Below are 16,744 nucleotides of genomic sequence, written 5' to 3'. Positions count from 1 at the left end.
TCGAGTGAGCTCTTTATTGTGCATCTGGTGATGAAGTGTGCTGCAGCTTCTGCATGGTGATAAACAGGCTCTAGCTGGAAACACTCTCCTGTGTAAGCTGCCTCCGTCCTGATCTCCAACGCTGAATGGGTCTGGTGGTATCCCTAGCCTGTCAGTGTGCTGCAATACCAACAAGTTGGTGTTACTGTGACAGACTCCATCAGGATCTGTTACTACACCAACCCCTTTGTGTTTGTAACTGTTAGTTTGTTATATAAATTAGACTTGAAAGTGAGCTGCATTATGGTGATAGAGCTCCGGGCAGGACAATCTGGACAACGAGGAAGCCTGATGAGGCTAATGGGATACACATCTCGTTGTTCTGCCAACATGGGGCACATTAAAGATACATGTGAACTGCTCATGTGATTCGATACCATTCAACACCGATTTGACACAAATTGATTGAACTCAATTTGATCCAACAGGATTTAATGGAATGCAAAACAATATGATATTGTGCCATTTAATGAGGTGCAGATAGTTTGATTTTCTTTTCTTCGGTTCTTTAGCGGGCAGGAAAGTAAAATCATCAAGAAGCATTCATCTTATCGGCTTCACACTTGACATGTCTGTTAAGAATTTTAATAAATAGGCAAACAGCGCATTGAAGTCAGTGGAGGCGGGGGGCAGTGTTCGAACTGTCAGTCTGCGAACCAAGTTGAACATGTCAGACCTCTGAAATAGCCGACATGTATGTCAAAATAACTGCAGTTAAGTAAATCATAATAACAGATTCCACACGTTTCATTTTAGGAAAACTGCTATAAAATCTTCACTGTAGATAAACCAGGTAGGATTAATGTTTTCTTCTCTGCACCATATTATACACGTTATTATATTTATTATGAAAAGTTCTGCACACGACGTCCAGCGCACTATATTGTAGAAGTGTTTGAGGAAGACTCAAGGAATAATTCTGAAGTAGCTCCAGAGCATTATCACAGGACAAGAACTCAGACATGTTTAGAAAGAGCACTTACAATAGACTGATCTACTAAGATCTCAAATAAAGACTGCTAAATTGCGTGTGCATTATAACAGATTGCACATTTGGTTGGTGGACGTTCTGCCGGTGATCTACTCAAAATAATTGTGTGTATAATAACAGGGACAAACATGGTAGAGTGTTTTGCGTGCGTTACTGGTTTCCGCCATGGAGCATTACGGAGAGCAGAGTGACGCAAGCGCAAAGCAAAATTTGATGCCAGAGAAGATGACAAGACATAAGAAGAAGAACAAAAGAAAAAATAGCTCATAATAAAACCTTGGTAAATGCCTCTGACCAATATTGAGCAGCAGGTGCAGTTCACTCTCTGTGGCACGAACGCTCAGGCGCGACACTCGGGCCACTGTAGCGCACACCAGGCAGCTGGTCAGCGCAGGTTCTGGGCTGATGATGGACATCAGTGCCCTGGCAAGAGGGATCGAGGATGGTGTACAGGCAGTGGTGAGGTATCTCAACACAAGCGGTCCCACAACAGAGCAGCCGGGGAATGGAGAGGGAGGAGAGCACACCGGTGGAGATGAACGCACTAGAGAACATGCGAAAAAGAAAACCCCCAGCTAAAAATGTAATGCTGGCAAAAAGAGGGAAATAGGAAGACAGTGTTAATTTTTCTTTAGGCTTGAGGTACATTTGCTGTTCTTTAGTGGCTGTGAATGCTCAGTTATACTTATATTGCATATTCATTAAGATAAACATACCAAATGGACAGTGCGTGTTATTCTGCACGCAATCCTCAGTGTGCACCATTAATAGCAAGCATGTTTTTTTGCAGGTGAAATCAAGTTTGCACACGTTTTTACGCCCTCAAACCTTTAGTAGCTCAGGCCTACATGTGTTTTAGAAACAACTTCCCAACCTTTAAATTTGCTCAGTAAGCATCTCATGTCTTCACAATATTGTTAGTTTCCATCATTGTTAAGCAAATAGAATGAGCAGGCTATTAACCAACACAACACACTAATGTTAAACTACAAAAGCAGTTTTTAGCTTAAGCTATAAAAGGATCCTTGAGGAGTTTTCCAGCTCTTTCCTCCACAGCCATAACAATACAGAATTTCAGTTTTATGTGCGCAGGTTTGAGCACCACAAACAACTCTCTTCATAACCATTTCAAATGGGCGAAGGCAGAGGTCTTATGCACAGATATCTGGACAAATAAAACCCAAACAATCCGCATGGCTTCATAAAAACCTCCTCTGGGGGTGAGAGAGAAAATACAGGGTTTTTTTTCAGTCGCTTGGATGAAGGCCCTGTTTTATATGAACAGTATATTCTTGTTGTTTTGTGCCAGACTTTGGTCAAAAAAATCAACGAGTTTCAACACCAGCAGACGCTGCCAATCTCCTTGGCAATAATTATGTTTGTTTATGGTAATTGTTCAAATGAGTGCAACAATGATTTATTGACATCAAACCACTACATAAAAATGCTTCGTTGCAAATTAGAACTGATTAACCCGTCACTGTGTCCGTCTCCTCCTCTTCCTGACTGCACAGCTGCCTGTAAGGACTCTAAGCGGGCTCTGGAGGTATCCCAGCATGCAGAGGACATGGGCCTGATCCTCGGGGCCTGTGCCGGTGGTCTGGTGGTCCTCATTCTGCTTCTGGGGGCCATCGTCATCATTGTGAAGAAAGGGTAAGTGGCTATGAAGATGTTTGTCTGCCTCCCAGGTGATGTGAGATGGTTTAGACCTTGTCACAGTCTTGTTGTTTGTGTATATCCCATCCAGAGGAGTGAATTTATCCCTATCCTGCTTGGCAGCTAGGGTCTACTGAGGAATGCATTTGGCAAGTGAATTACAATCAGTTAGTGGGATGGGAGAGCATTAATCCTAAACTCCTCCACCGCAGCCTCAGCCAAGCTTTTGTGTTTCCTCTCATCTTTTAATTTCAAGGTCTGCGTGTTGGCTGAGCACATTTAAAATGCAGCCCGCTCGCACTGGAACCACTGGCTGCTCTCCACCTGCAAATTACCTCTGTCGTCGATCGCACCTGCAGTGTATTCTTCGCTCGCTGGGCAATGGTGGAACAGTCATCTGAGTGTGAAATATTTCATCAAGAGGCATGTTATTCCATTGCCCACTCAATTACATGAGGCGAGCAGCTGTGAGGTGCCAGTGGATGGGCTAGTAATTGGTTAGGAATGTTGTTTTTGCCTCTGGTTTTTTTGGAGGTAGGAACTCCTCCACCCCGAGGATTTTTCTTGCCTATAGCAGAGAATAGAGGGAGAATGAATGGGGATGTCTGGAAGAAGGCGCTGACTGATAAGATTCACTGGGCCAATCCAGCAGACACAATAGGAGCCAGAGAGCCACATGAGGCAGGAGAAAAAGTGTTTATGTTTAGTTGCAAAATGTTGTCACCCTGCATGTGCAAAGTTTGACTCTATATGTTCATGTGTTTTTGGTTTTGTGATCAATAAGAAAAGCAAAGGATCCCAGCAGGGCGCTCGCAACGCAGGAAATGGGAAGGAATGAAAAATGAAGAAAGGGCTTTTCGTATGGAAAACTCCGAACTGATTTCAAACTTAGAGACATTTCTTTAAACATGTAGACGGAGGTTTAAGCAACGCGTTTTGCATTCTGGCTTCATTTCTTTTTCATTTGAGCACATTTTCAAGTAATGCAGCTTCCACTGTCCGTTACATCCTAATGTCAGACGCTGTGTCTCCGTCACCATCTGGATACAAGATGATGGACTGTCAACATTTGCAGTCCAAGTCAAAGTGTCAGAGAAACTGTGAACTATGATATAAAGTTAATCAGACAGTTGAAAACCACATATAGAAATAGAACAATAAGGTAAAATGAGCCACAACAGGCCTTAATGAAAACTACTGTGTGTTGAAAGAATAAGTTGTAAAATTGTTATTCATGGTTTCTCTGAGGGTTTTAAAAAGTCTAAAGTTGAATAACCTGAATTTTAGGCCTTAGAAAGTTATCAATACATTAAAATTATGTTCTAGATCTTAAATACATTTAAATCTTAATTTTGTTAATGCTTCTTCCATTCCGCATTAAAATGTGTTTATGTGTATGTTTGTTTTTTTAAGAGAAAGCTTTTGGCGGTATGCATGGTTTGGAATGTTTCATTGTGTTGTAGTTCTTTCTCAACAATACTGATATTAAAATCGCTGTAATAAAAGTAGACCAACATGGAACTGATAAGTGAGCCTACAAACACCCTGATGAGAATTTATAGTGGCACACTCCGCCATTTATAATTCCTAATATTCCATCATAGATTATATAATATATATATATCAATGAATTTCATCATTTTGGTCTGAAAGACGTCTTCAGAAGTCTTAAATGTAACTTAACCTTTAAATGTAACATAAGTAAATCCTGTTATTACTCACAATGCAACTTCAACCAGCTGATTCAGGAGGGTCTTTCTTATAGCAGTTAATGAGGAGTGATGAGGAGCAGAATTAGAGGAGCTCAGCTCTCTCTGCTCCACATGTCCAACTTCTGTTTTTAGATTACTGAATGTTTAAAAATCGAGTTGTTCAGCAGCTGAGTTTTGGCGTCCAACAAGCCCTCTCTTCATTTGTAATGCTTTGTCCTGCTTCGTGAAGTCTAGCTGGGAACATTCCAAGCATCTTCATTTATCTTTCTGATGCCCATCTTGATAAACCATAGTCACCTCTCTTTTTTTTCTCCTCACTCTCTGTCTCTCTCCTTTCCTCCTCCTTCATGCTAATCAGAAGGGACTTCTATTCTTACCCTTACTACCCGTAAGTTACTCCTTTCTCCATCCTCCACCCTGACGCCATCCTCCCCTTGCTTGCCCTCCGTAGTCCCAGGATTACTTGGAAATAAACATTGCTAGCGCCCGTCTTCCAGTGTAGACCCCTCCTCGTCCTCCTTCTCCTTTTGCCCCACCACTACCCTACTGCCACCCCCTCTCCCTAGTCTCCTGCTATCACAAAATCTCACTCTCTCCCTCATCCAGTTGCAATCTTCTGAGTCCAATTTCTCATCTCCTCTCACGTCCTACTTTCCTTTCTTCCTTATCTCTGTTCCTGTCTTCCTGTCACTCTGCCTCTTTTCTGATGTCCTTTGTCTATTATTACTCCCCCCCTCTCTTTCTCTTTCCCTCTCTCTCTGCCCTGTCTCTCTGTCCCTGCATCTCTACAGGCGGAAGAAGGTGGCCATAAACAAGGCGGCCATTGCCTACAGGCAGGAGAAGAGTCGGAAGCTGAGCTCTTTGGACTGCAGCATGACAGAGCAGAGCACTCTCCAGCAGGATGAGAGGATGGCCCACTCCTTCATGGATGCCCATGGCTGCAACGCTCGAAGTAAGACTGCGAGCAGCATATGGGTGCTCTTGAGAGAGGTGTCAGGAGAGATGAAGCTCCCTCCTCCCTGACCTTCAGCCATGTTTATTTGCAAGCATGTATCCAATCTGTTGTGCCAGACCACAAGGTGCTCTCAACAGAGAAATCTCCTGCAAGCCTCTTGTCTGTTTGAATATTCTGCAGTGTCAGTCAGCCGCCACATCTCCACAGAAGCGCTGACTGTTGTCCTTCAGCCATTCCCCCCCCCCACCCAACCCCTTACACTTTTTTTAGCCGAGTTTACCTCAGTAACAAAGGAACCAAGACTGTGTCACAGTGGAAGTCAGGGGTGTGGCTTTAAGTGTGTACGTTCTTCATGTTCCCAGATGAACAGCGCAGCTCCGTCAACGAGTCCAGCAGCTTACTGGGAGGCTCGCCGCACCGTCACTGTCGGAGGAAGAGCTCGCCGTATCACACGGGTCAGCTCCACCCTGCTGTGAGGGTCGCCGACCTGCTCCAGCACATCAACCAGATGAAGACGTCTGAGGGCTACGGCTTCAAACAAGAATATGAGGTGAGAGAGGAAAAAACCAACATGTTGTATCGCAGTATTTCCAGTCTCAGGCTGGTTGGGGCTGGCTTCAGAATTCAGTTGAAGGGAAACGTGTTTGGCTCTCACGTGTTTTAACATGTCAGTGCCCACACACACACGAAGCAAGGCCCATAATGCTTTTCCCAGTTTGATGTTGAACAACAGTACAGTGTGTGTTATGCCAAACGTAGCAGTCTGTGTTTTAGACACAGTGTGGGAGTTACACCATAACATGGAAAAATGGAGAGCGATTGGAGAAGAGGGAGACTGTCCTTTCCAAAAAAAAAACAAAAGCATCAGCCGTCACTATTGCAGATTCTGCAGAACATGTGTTTATTTTCAAGTCTACAGTACAAGGCGATGTTCTAAAGGCTGTGTGGGCAGGAGGTCAAGGTGAATGGATAGGTCAACTGAATAAAAGAAAAAAACACATGACTTTTCCATTGCTCACCACGAACAACCATTACCACTAGAACCGTGACAATGGAGCTTTTTTGCTCTTACTGCTTGAAGTATTTACACCGGTTTACGTACCACTCCAGCAGAAATATTGCACAAACAAGATCATGAGTAGAAAGCAATGTTGATGTTTCTCCTTTTGCTTTCATGTCTACGACTTCTACTTCTTTGCGTCTACTTAAGTTAGTGTTAATTAGCTTGAAGGACCAGATTAATGTAGAGGCAGACATTACAGCTACACTTTTCCTTCTTATATTGACATAATAGGATTAGCCTACAAAATTAGGAGTCTGCTAGTTTACATTAACAGGTCGCACTGGTATGGAGAAAATGTTCCTTCTTTAATTGTTGTTCCAGTCTGCCTCTCAGGTTTAGATTGTGTTATGTTTATGTATGGACAGATGAATAGTGTACTGAATGTATGAAAATACATCCCTCCCTCCATCCATCATCTTTACCGCTTAACAGGCTTTACGGGCTGGAACAAATCCCAGTTGACAGCTGGTGAGACACAGGGTAGACCCCGCAAATGTTGCCCGGGCCATTGCAGGGTTGACACATAGAGACACATTTTGCATCTCTAATCATCCGAAGGTTTATGTCTTTGAACTGTGGGAGGAAGCTAGAGTACCTGGATAAAAATCACATAGACAAAGGGAGAACAAGCACAGTCCACACAGTTCTTGCTGTTAAAGTACTAACCACTGCACCAACGTGCTGCCGGGTTGTGTGAAAATATCGAGATGAAGTGTACACCTTGAAATGGGATGTTTACTGCTGTTAGTTTTGTTGGACCTCATGCTCTGGCAGCATATACAGCTCCAGTACAACCAGACTCCAACTTCTAATGGAAAACCTGAAACCAGAAAAGTGGAAGCTGTTGCAGCAGCACGTGAGTTTGGAACAGGATGTTCAAAAATCACATAAATATAATGTTTGGTAGAACTATCCTTTGCTGGAACATGAAAAGCTGTTATATCCTGTGGCCTCCCATAATCTGATTGTGAGGTGAGGCTTTGTTTCGATGTTCTCCCCTGTGTTTCCACAGTATTTGTGAAAGCAAGACGTTTACTATTATATCTAGACAGAGATGCGTTACACTTAATATGGTTGGCAACCCAAAGTATATTGCAGTGCATCACACAACTTTTATGATCGTTTTGGTTTTTGTGATCTTTTATTTTTCTGTTATCTTGTCTTTTTTTTAATTTACGCTGCACCACTAGGCTGTGTGTTCTATCCTCATAAGTGCAGGAACTACAGCTGAAAAATTATCTTTATTAAAATGTGATGACACACGACCGCTCGCAAATGACAGCTTGAGCAGATATGTAAATATAGGTCCATGAACTCAGGAAAGAACTGTCTATAACCTATTCATAAGGAAAATGCTGTTTTACTTAATCTGCTATGCAGAAATAATGCAGACATACTGAACTTTCTGGAGTTGTGTGGACTAGTTATGCTTTACAGAAGTTATTCCTCTCAGCCGTCTTTTTACATCAACATGAGGCCCTTCGCATCAACCAGTGGTGATAAGTCTTTTTTTGCACTTCCACCTGCAGGAAGCCAGATGTACTTCTTCGATTCATTAAGCTATCCCCTCAGGGGCCAACAAATTCCCCCCTCCAAAATCAATATATGGGTCTCTTTTTTCTCCTCAGTCTGGCTCCCCAATCGCCTGGAGAAATAAACAAGATGAAGGGGATCAGCTTGCACAACGCTGTCAGACTTCATAACCCTTATTTCCCACCGGGTCGTGCGGCTGTCATTGATCAGATGTGTTGCAAGTCATTTTGGGGGGAGGCGGGGTTGCAAATAAGTTGGGCCCTTAGTGTGGGGAGGGTACAGTAAGTTGTGCTCAGGAGCCAACATCTGGAACCAGGGCCAGCAAGAGTCCTGGCATTTAGTTGAGCACATCCGCTACTTTTATGCGAGGAAATACCTTGCCTCAGTACAAACTGGGATCATCTCCAGCCCGTGGGACCCTCCAGGGATACGCAGTGTGGCTAATGGATGGATGATTGAATTGTTGTGTTAAGTCTTAATGTGCATGAAAAACGTTTTATTGTCAGTCAGCTTGTTATTATGAGTGATGATGTCTTAACTTTCTGCCATTTTACGTTAAATACTCATGCATTTGTGTTTTTGTTTGGGGTGAAAGGAACTCGGTTGGAAAAAATGCAATGTTAGATTATTTCATGCACAAAATATTACTTTCCCCACCCCCCCATCCGTTAAGTTTGGAAGGGCAAGTCTGACACTGCGTTCATATCACAAACCTTAAAGATATAGAAATATTTGAAGATAAATCTCGCCACAGATAGTGTTTGATTGGTTCATATTTATTCATGGAAATTAAATGAAACATACTAAAAAAAACAAGCTTTTAAAGGCGTTAAGTGTCGCGCATCGTGAATTTAGCTGATAAGATAATAGAGCAGAAATAATTCAAGCGGAGCTCCATGAAGGTGAGGGGGATGTTGTAGCTCCAGAAAATACAGGGTGCTGGACACAGGTGTGATTAACAGGATTAGATCAGGTATTACCTGTGTAGGATCCAGTAGCAGATGTAATTCCCTGTTCATCTGGCTCAGCTCGGTCGGGGTCTCAGGTGGTCCCATTTTGCACCCCCTCACACAGATGCGAGTATGAGAGCCTGGATGGACCGACCATTACAGCAGGGAGATAAAGCAGAGACTTGGAAGTGCAACAGAATATGACATAACTCACTCCAGACCCACGCAAACCTCCTATCGTTTTGTCTTCTGATGCCCCTCCTTTGTTTATACTGTTGATTTGGATTCAGTGAGTCACCCCGCAGCACGAGCAGCTTAAGTCGATGAGCGCCATAAACAGCTGTCACATATTTAGCAGTTTAACACGGAGGTATTATAGAGCAACGGCGTCTTCTCCGAGCAGCGAGTCGCTGTCCAGAATGAGAATGAGTGCAGTTGGCCGCCCCCACCTTCTCAAGGCCACAGCCATCTCTCAGCGGCCCATGTCATCCCGCCGCCTCGGTCTCTTCCCGCTATGTCGTGGCAGATGTCTGCTGATGACTTGGCAAGACGCTAACGCAGTGACGCTGCTTAGACAACCTCAGGGTAACACTGTGGAGTGCATTAGCAAATTGTGAGTTCGAAGATGCGTCAAAGACACATCGCCCGCTGTTTGTAACGCCCCTCGCTCAAACTGAACTTGTGATATCTAACTTTGCAGAGCTTCTTTGATGGCTGGGACGTCACAAAAAAGAAGGAGAAGACCAAAGGGAGGCACGATAGCTTGCTTAGCCGTAAGTATTTTGCCGGGATGAAGATTACAAGGGAGAAATGTTGATGCTGTTAATACCTGGCTCTGCTCCAGTCTTTCTTTGCATTGTAGGCTCCAGCGCACCTAAACATTAAAAGCTTTTTCATGCTCACACACTAAAATAGGTTACAGTTTAATGAGAGCCTGTATCCGGTGAGTCAGCCAAAACCACCCACTGATTATTTTTACAATGAGCCGAATTGACAGTAGTTTGTAGTGAAGTTTTGATTAATTAAAATTGATTGTTGAAGAGTGGATTTAATCTTCTTTTTGAAATAGCACACACTGTAGGTTGTAATCAAGCCAACAGTTTAGAATGCATATGGATGTGAAATCCCACTGAACTACACCCTCAAATCTTTCTGATCTCTTTAATTATCTGATTGATCCTGTTTCTTTCGTTGGTCTGACATAAGCTGCTTTCAGACATACACTGAACTCCAGCTAATCTCCTGACATTCTCCAGAGGGGCTGTTAGGCTTGAAGGCAAATGTCAGAGGGTTCGGACTTTCTCCAGAGTTTCTCTGCTCAGTCCCTGAATAAAAACTCAGCTGAACACTTTACCATGAGCAAGTGGGCTATTTGATGTCTCTACCACAGGACAGATGCGAAAGTGAAAAACAAAACAGAAAGTAATATTTACTGACGGAAATCAAGAGACCCAAAAACTGAACACCTGAACATTTTCTGTGTTGGAAACGCGTCTGTGCAGATAATCTCCTCCTGCATGTGTTAAAGGCAAACCTTGAAGAAAGTCCAGATCAGATTTTGGAGAGGTTCAACAGAGTTAAAACGGCTTTAGTGAAGTTACAGCATTCCCACACCATGAGTCTGTGACTATAAAGGACTGATGGCTAAAACTATATAAGTGAAACTCAAGTTTTAATAAGCCAGTATCATCCTCTTATTAGATGAAGAAATCCACATTCTCACCTCAAATACCATCATATACGGGGAGCGGTTTGACCTGTTTTTTGTTAATGACAACATTGTTTTCTGTGCATTTCAGATGATCGTCATCGAGTCAAACTGCACTCTCTGCTTGCAGACCCCAGTTCTGACTATGTCAACGCCAACTACATCGACGTAAGTCACCTGCAGTCTTATTCTTCCATTCTCTTTGACTTATAATCCATCACCTCTGTCTTTGCTGATCCCACGTCTTCGCCTTTATGGTTGTCCCAGTGCTTGACCAGAGGACAACTCCACATGCATTGTGTGTCTCAGAATGAACTGTGATTTAGAACAGCACCCACAACATGGCATTATGTCCATGCATGCAAGCACACACAGGTTTTAATGTGAGACTTCCTCGCAGCAACTCCAGTGTTCCTACAAGAGCCCCTGAGCTCACGACTCACCCAAGTGCTTTTGTGAGGCAACGTTGCACAGCAATTGGAGCTGCAATAACGCAGCTGATCCTTTCATCTGCTTTCAGATATTTCGATCTCACCTACAGTTCAGCTCGAGTGAGTATCTCAGGGAGTCCTAGCAACAGCTCGCTCTCCTGCCAGATCCTATCTTGGCAGCTTTGCATTAGATGAAGCAACACTATCTGAAGGACAGTTGCTCAATCCTTCAGCACAGGTCAGGCTGTGATCTCCGCTGCTCGCTCACAATGGAAGGGTCACTTGAAGAACTCTCAACAGCCAGTTTTCCTTTGCGCAGCCTCCTGTACTCACATCAGTATGTAACACAAGTTGTAATGGCCTCTGAAGGCTGTATTATGTCCTTTGTTTCTGCTATAGTTTGCAGAACAAAAGAATATATAATGTGTGCAGAAGGGGCCATATCTGTAGAGGACGCCAGACTCAGTGTGTGTGGGTGGCTGTGGTTAAAGAAGAGAGTCAAAGCCCACAATGTTGTGTGTGGTCACTTTATCCCCTTTAGAGCTCCACGAGGGCTCCATTATGAACGCTCCAAGGACCTTTGTGTCATTAACTGTGCCATCTACAGCACTGTCTGCATGTTATGCCAAGAACCCTGGCTCACAACACCACAGTGAAATGATTCCAGATGATTCATGGATGAGTCCAAGGTTGGATTAAATGGAACGCTGCCTTATTTAAAGGTTAAACTGAAAACTTCCACCACCCCCTGCTCTCATACACAGTTTTTCTTTTGCATGGGTAGACAGACATGACACTTCATGTCAAATCTTTAGATCTTGCTTTTTGATGCCATCTAATGCTTACAGATGTAACACAAAAGGTGACACCATCTGCACTCAGTTTCAAGGATTGTGCGTTTGTTGTTCAAAACGCCCACCTCCAGGATTTCTTTTCTTCTTCTTGTACTCGCAAAAAGTGACGCCTGTTGCACTTGTGTAGCAGCGGTAATTTGTCTGGCATTAGACACACTGGGAGTGAGAATTGGAAGTGATGGTTGCCTTGACAGAGCAGACAAATCAGAAAGTATAAATTCTTTGAATGACAGATCAATTCTGCTTTATCTAAACACTAGATATTTGAATATGCAGGATGACCCAGTTTAGTCCTTCATGTCAATTTAAAGGAAAAATTCAGATTTCATACAGAAGAACTCAGATCTCTAATAACTTAGTTCAGACAACTTTCAGCCACTGAATCAAGATGTTTAGCGCAAACTTCCCCATCATTCATAATGATTCTGTACTCATCAGGTTCATGTCTGAACGCTGTAGCTCTGATGTTAGCCAGACTTATATTGTAATGTTATAGATTGATTTTAATTATGACAGCTATGCTATGATAAAAATATTTAAGAATAATGTTAAATGGCTGTGATTGGACACACTCATCCACAACCCAAGCCACCACCCCTCACTTTGTGCCTTCCTACACACTGTTTTCTACATTGGCAGTAAATGAAAGCACAGAACACAGTAAAACATACAACAAATGCCTCGAGCAAGTAATAGAACACATTCAATTATTCATTTCCTTAGGTATTACACATGTCTACAGGCACCTTGCCTTCATCTATATTAAAGTATAACTACAGTAAGTGATATGAGTGGCCCCAAATCAGAACCTGCCACAGCAGTCTTCCTCTTCTCTAGCTGCTGCTGCCTCTCTCTTTACTTTACACAATATAAATACATTTATAGTATGCTGAAGGTGAGTGGGCTCATGGGAGACCAATACAAGAAGAAAAGTTGTGCTTTCTGAAAAACAAACGTTGGCCGCTATCGTAGAAATATGGGGATTTGAGGTTTCTGAACGTTATTCTCTCCACAGGTCCTCAGAGCAAGCAGTTTTTTTAACCACTTCATCACCCTCACCTTTTCCTGGTCTTAAATCACAATAACTAGCTCTTGTTTCCTCCTCTACCTTCCTTCTTTCTCTCTCTCTTTTGTCCGCCCCCCTGTTTTTCACCTTTTGGCACCTCTTAGATTCGGATAAACAGGGAAGTAAGTACCTTGCTTCTCATCTCTTTTCATCTCCTCGCCCTTTTTCACGCTGCCCCCTCTTGCTGTCCCCTCGCCAGCCCGCCATGGCTTACCTCCAACAGCAGACCCCCCCCCTCCTTCTTCCACTCCGAGCCACTGAGCCTCTCTGCCTTGAGCCGTCACTTTTCCCCCTGGGCAACTCCTCTGAAAACTGACGGCAGCAGTCTCTCTGTCCTTTTTCACCCATAATCAGATGCTCACCTAGAGTCCTTGCCTAACACAGGGCTGTCCTATAAAAGGCTGATAGGATACCACAGAGTATAGCAGACGAGGTCAGATCCAAACCAGCATACACACCGTGGCACAGCAGGCATTGTAAATATATTCAGTGAGCTGGGGAAAAACTAACAAACCACGGAGCATGAAAGATCAGGAATTATTTTAGTGACAGCTTACAAGGGTTTTTACCTGATAACACTCAGCTTCACTACACTGCATCCATATTTATCAAGCATCTCAGAGAAGAGTAATTGCCTGGTCACACTGCACAATTCGTTCGCCTGTCTCTGTGAAATAGGTGTTAGGAAATTCTTTGACTTGGTGAATGCTCGCAGGACTATTTTCATGATACAGTGACTGACCAGCAAACCAGTTACATAATAAAAATAATAATATCTTTATTTTCAATAAAAATAATAATATTAAAGATTCAGATACTAAAAGTCATAGACATCATACGATAAAAGCTTTTTATAAAACTATGGGTGTGAAAATGTCCATAGAAAGCAGACAACCTTCTAGTTAGCAAGTTAGAAAATGTAGCTGTGTCCCAATTCAGAGGTTGCAACCTTCGGAGAACTCATCTGCTTGGTCTATGAGGGCTACACCATTGTAACCAGCACTCAATAGACTCTGGAATAGGTTGGCCAGAGAGGGATCCACCCTTTGGATCCTATCTTGCTCTGGAATGGAGGGACGCATTCACCAGCTGCATACAAAGGGTCCCTTGAAAAAGGACAGCCTAGTATTACGTTGTGATGCAATCAATCTTCAAATGCATGAGGAAAAAACGGCCTTGGAATTGAGATACAGCTAATTTAAACAGTCAGTGAGCAAGCTAGCAAGCTCAGATTTGAACTGGCTGTATTTAAGAGACTTTTTGAACCATTAACTCGCGTCTAATAACTTACAAACCTATAATGGAGCAGTTTAAACTCCAGAAGAGCAGGGTTGTATAAATTTGGTGGTGAGACACAGGCTCTCTGTTAGTCAGCACTGTTAATGGTTTGAAATTGGCAGCACAGATTTTCTCATCAAAGTTTGTTAAAGCTACATGAAAGCTCGGCTTGGAATCCATTAATGTGGGAGGTCCATTGAAATGAACTGCTTGTGGTATCGAAGTCTTGCTGTCATGAATACAGATGGAAACAGGTTTTTAGTGGCCTCCTATATGTAACTGACCACAAAGTGAGTCAAACACATTTGGCTCCATTTTTCTATGACTAAAGCGAACGGGAATAATGAGTGTTCTCGTGCTAGGAAACTCATATCCTCTGACATTTAGAAAACCTGCAACAGGAGAGCCAGCAGATGAAAAATGAAAAAAATTAGCAGGTGCGGGGGAAATTGGAAGTCTGACTTAAAAACATCATAATACATGGATAATTATTTTTCCTGGAATGTACGTACAATCAAACTCCACAAAAATCCAATTTAGTTCAGTCAGAATCTAAATTACAATGTTGTACATGCTTTAAAAAAAAACTACCAAGTAGTATTTTAGCAAAATATATTCGTTAACTTTGCTTAACCTGATGCTTTGTGTGTGTCACTTCCTTTTGCTCTAAAAGTGGGCTATGAATCGCATGAATTTATTCATCCCAGAGTTTTAACTAGAACAAAAAGGCACAAAATGCTGCTCAAAATTATTCTGAATGTAAGAAGCATGAGAACCCATTCTAATGGCTTCAGTAATCCCAGGGAGGGTTTTTTTTATCATTTCAAGTTTCCTGAGTGACTCTGAGATGCATGACAAATATGACTCATTCACTTGCTTACACCAAGGTGACATATTCACTAACTCGTCACAGGTTGTTGTAGATATAGTGAGCCACATATGTGAAGGCAAAACAAACTGAAAGTTCGATTTGATGTAGCTTTCCACATCTCAAATTACTCTGCATGTTATTCATGTTTTTGGTTGTTTGTATTTTTTTCTATCCAGTTCATTTTGAATTCACATCGCTTGCCTGCTTTTGAAAAGTGCAGTTGCCAAGGTGACAGACAGGAAACCGGTTGGCCCAGCGAAACTCAGCAACAGAGGCTCATAGGAATGAGGGTCACTGCACTCTTTCATAGTGATGGGCATCCATCTCAACTTCTGTTTGTGGCATGACAGTTATGGAATGTAATTGGTGTTGCTGTATGGCAGAATATTGCATATGTGTACATATGTTTGTGTGTGTGCTTGTGTGTGTGTGTGCGTGCGCGTGTGTGGTCTAGGAAATACTCATTGTTGTAGGGACCTGTTTCCACAGAGTCACATCCATTATGCTATGATATGTGACATACAGTATGTGACCAAACATTTTGGTTATGGGGATAAAATAAATGAGTCCCCAAAGGTAAATCCTTTCATTTAAAGGTGAAAAGGGGTTTAAGGTTAGGTTAATCCTAATGTTAGGTTCTGATCACTCCATGAAAAGGTATGGAAATAAAAGCGTATGGCCTGTAGTCATGGACTTCTTTGACTGTGTGTGTATGTGTGAACGAGTAGAGGGGAATGTTGGGGTGGGGTGCAAACACAGTGTACATGATTTGTACAAATGTTTACCATATACAGCAGTTGGAATCCCTTCATCCATGAGTGATTGGAGGGCACACTGAGATCTTAATGCAACACATCTATCATGCTTGGCTGCTTTGCATTCAGCGGACATGGTGGACGGCCCAGATGCCACTAATAGCCTTCCAGACTGTGAACACTGTATCATAACTGTGCTAATGCCAAGCTGGGCAGAGAGGAGACAGGCAGATCAGTCAATGTCACTCAGGTAGAATTACTCCCAGAGCTGAAGATCCCTCACTTGTCAAACCGCCTTTGATCAGCAGCCCTGGCTGCATGCAAAGCACAGCATGCTGGTCCGTCTTTGAAATGCAGCTACCTCACTCCGCATGTAATGACCTGGCTCAGAGACAGACAGAGAAAAAAACTTTCTCTGTGCATAACGATTCAAGTGCAATCCTTCACCCCCAACTTGGGGCCTAAACAGTCCAAAGAATATAGCCGGTCAAACGTGCCAATGCCATCAGCCAGTAGCACGATGCAGAACAGTTTTCACGGCTGCGGAAATATCTTCAATCAGAAGCAAAGCAGAAAGTTAGCGGAGCGCTGACATCAATCCCAGCTCCGAGATGAATAAGAGATGACTTGATGCTGAAAATGGAGAATGAGAATGGATGGGTGGGGTGAATTGAGAGTCAGAGGTCATCATGTGCTCATATAATTATTAAGTCTCTCCTCTTACCCCTCTTCTTTGCTTTCCCCTCCTCCTTGCTCTCTCTGTCACACAGGGTTACCAGCGATCGAACCACTTCATCGCCACTCAAGGTGAGTGTGAAATGCCCAGCGGCATTGTTGAACTGCTAATATTTAGTTTGTTTGTGCTGTTCCTCACACAGCAGC

At 42.9% G+C, this 16,744-nt stretch overlaps 1 protein-coding gene across 4 annotated transcripts in view; it reads left to right on the top strand.

Moving 5' to 3' along the window:
• Nucleotides 1–16,744, top strand: part of ptprua (protein tyrosine phosphatase receptor type Ua) — a 195,127-nt gene that overhangs the window by 148,372 nt on the left and 30,011 nt on the right. Inside the window, exons 14-21 of one of the 4 annotated variants that reach the window (XM_069516377.1) lie at nt 2,545–2,683; nt 4,757–4,786; nt 5,190–5,350; nt 5,716–5,903; nt 9,600–9,672; nt 10,699–10,775; nt 13,063–13,080; nt 16,633–16,669. In XM_069516377.1, the coding sequence (XP_069372478.1) occupies nt 2,545–2,683; nt 4,757–4,786; nt 5,190–5,350; nt 5,716–5,903; nt 9,600–9,672; nt 10,699–10,775; nt 13,063–13,080; nt 16,633–16,669 (723 nt within the window). The remainder of the gene's footprint in view (nt 1–2,544; nt 2,684–4,756; nt 4,787–5,189; nt 5,351–5,715; nt 5,904–9,599; nt 9,673–10,698; nt 10,776–13,062; nt 13,081–16,632; nt 16,670–16,744) is intronic. The other 3 variants (XM_069516379.1, XM_069516378.1, XM_020090779.2) reach the window with 3 other exon arrangements.

This window comes from Paralichthys olivaceus, chromosome 20 (assembly GCF_024713975.1).
Source record: "Paralichthys olivaceus isolate ysfri-2021 chromosome 20, ASM2471397v2, whole genome shotgun sequence".
Taxonomy (NCBI): Eukaryota; Metazoa; Chordata; class Actinopteri; order Pleuronectiformes; family Paralichthyidae; genus Paralichthys; species Paralichthys olivaceus.
The sequence above is the reverse complement of the archived record's forward strand: the minus strand, read 5'-3'. Positions and strand labels throughout refer to the sequence as shown.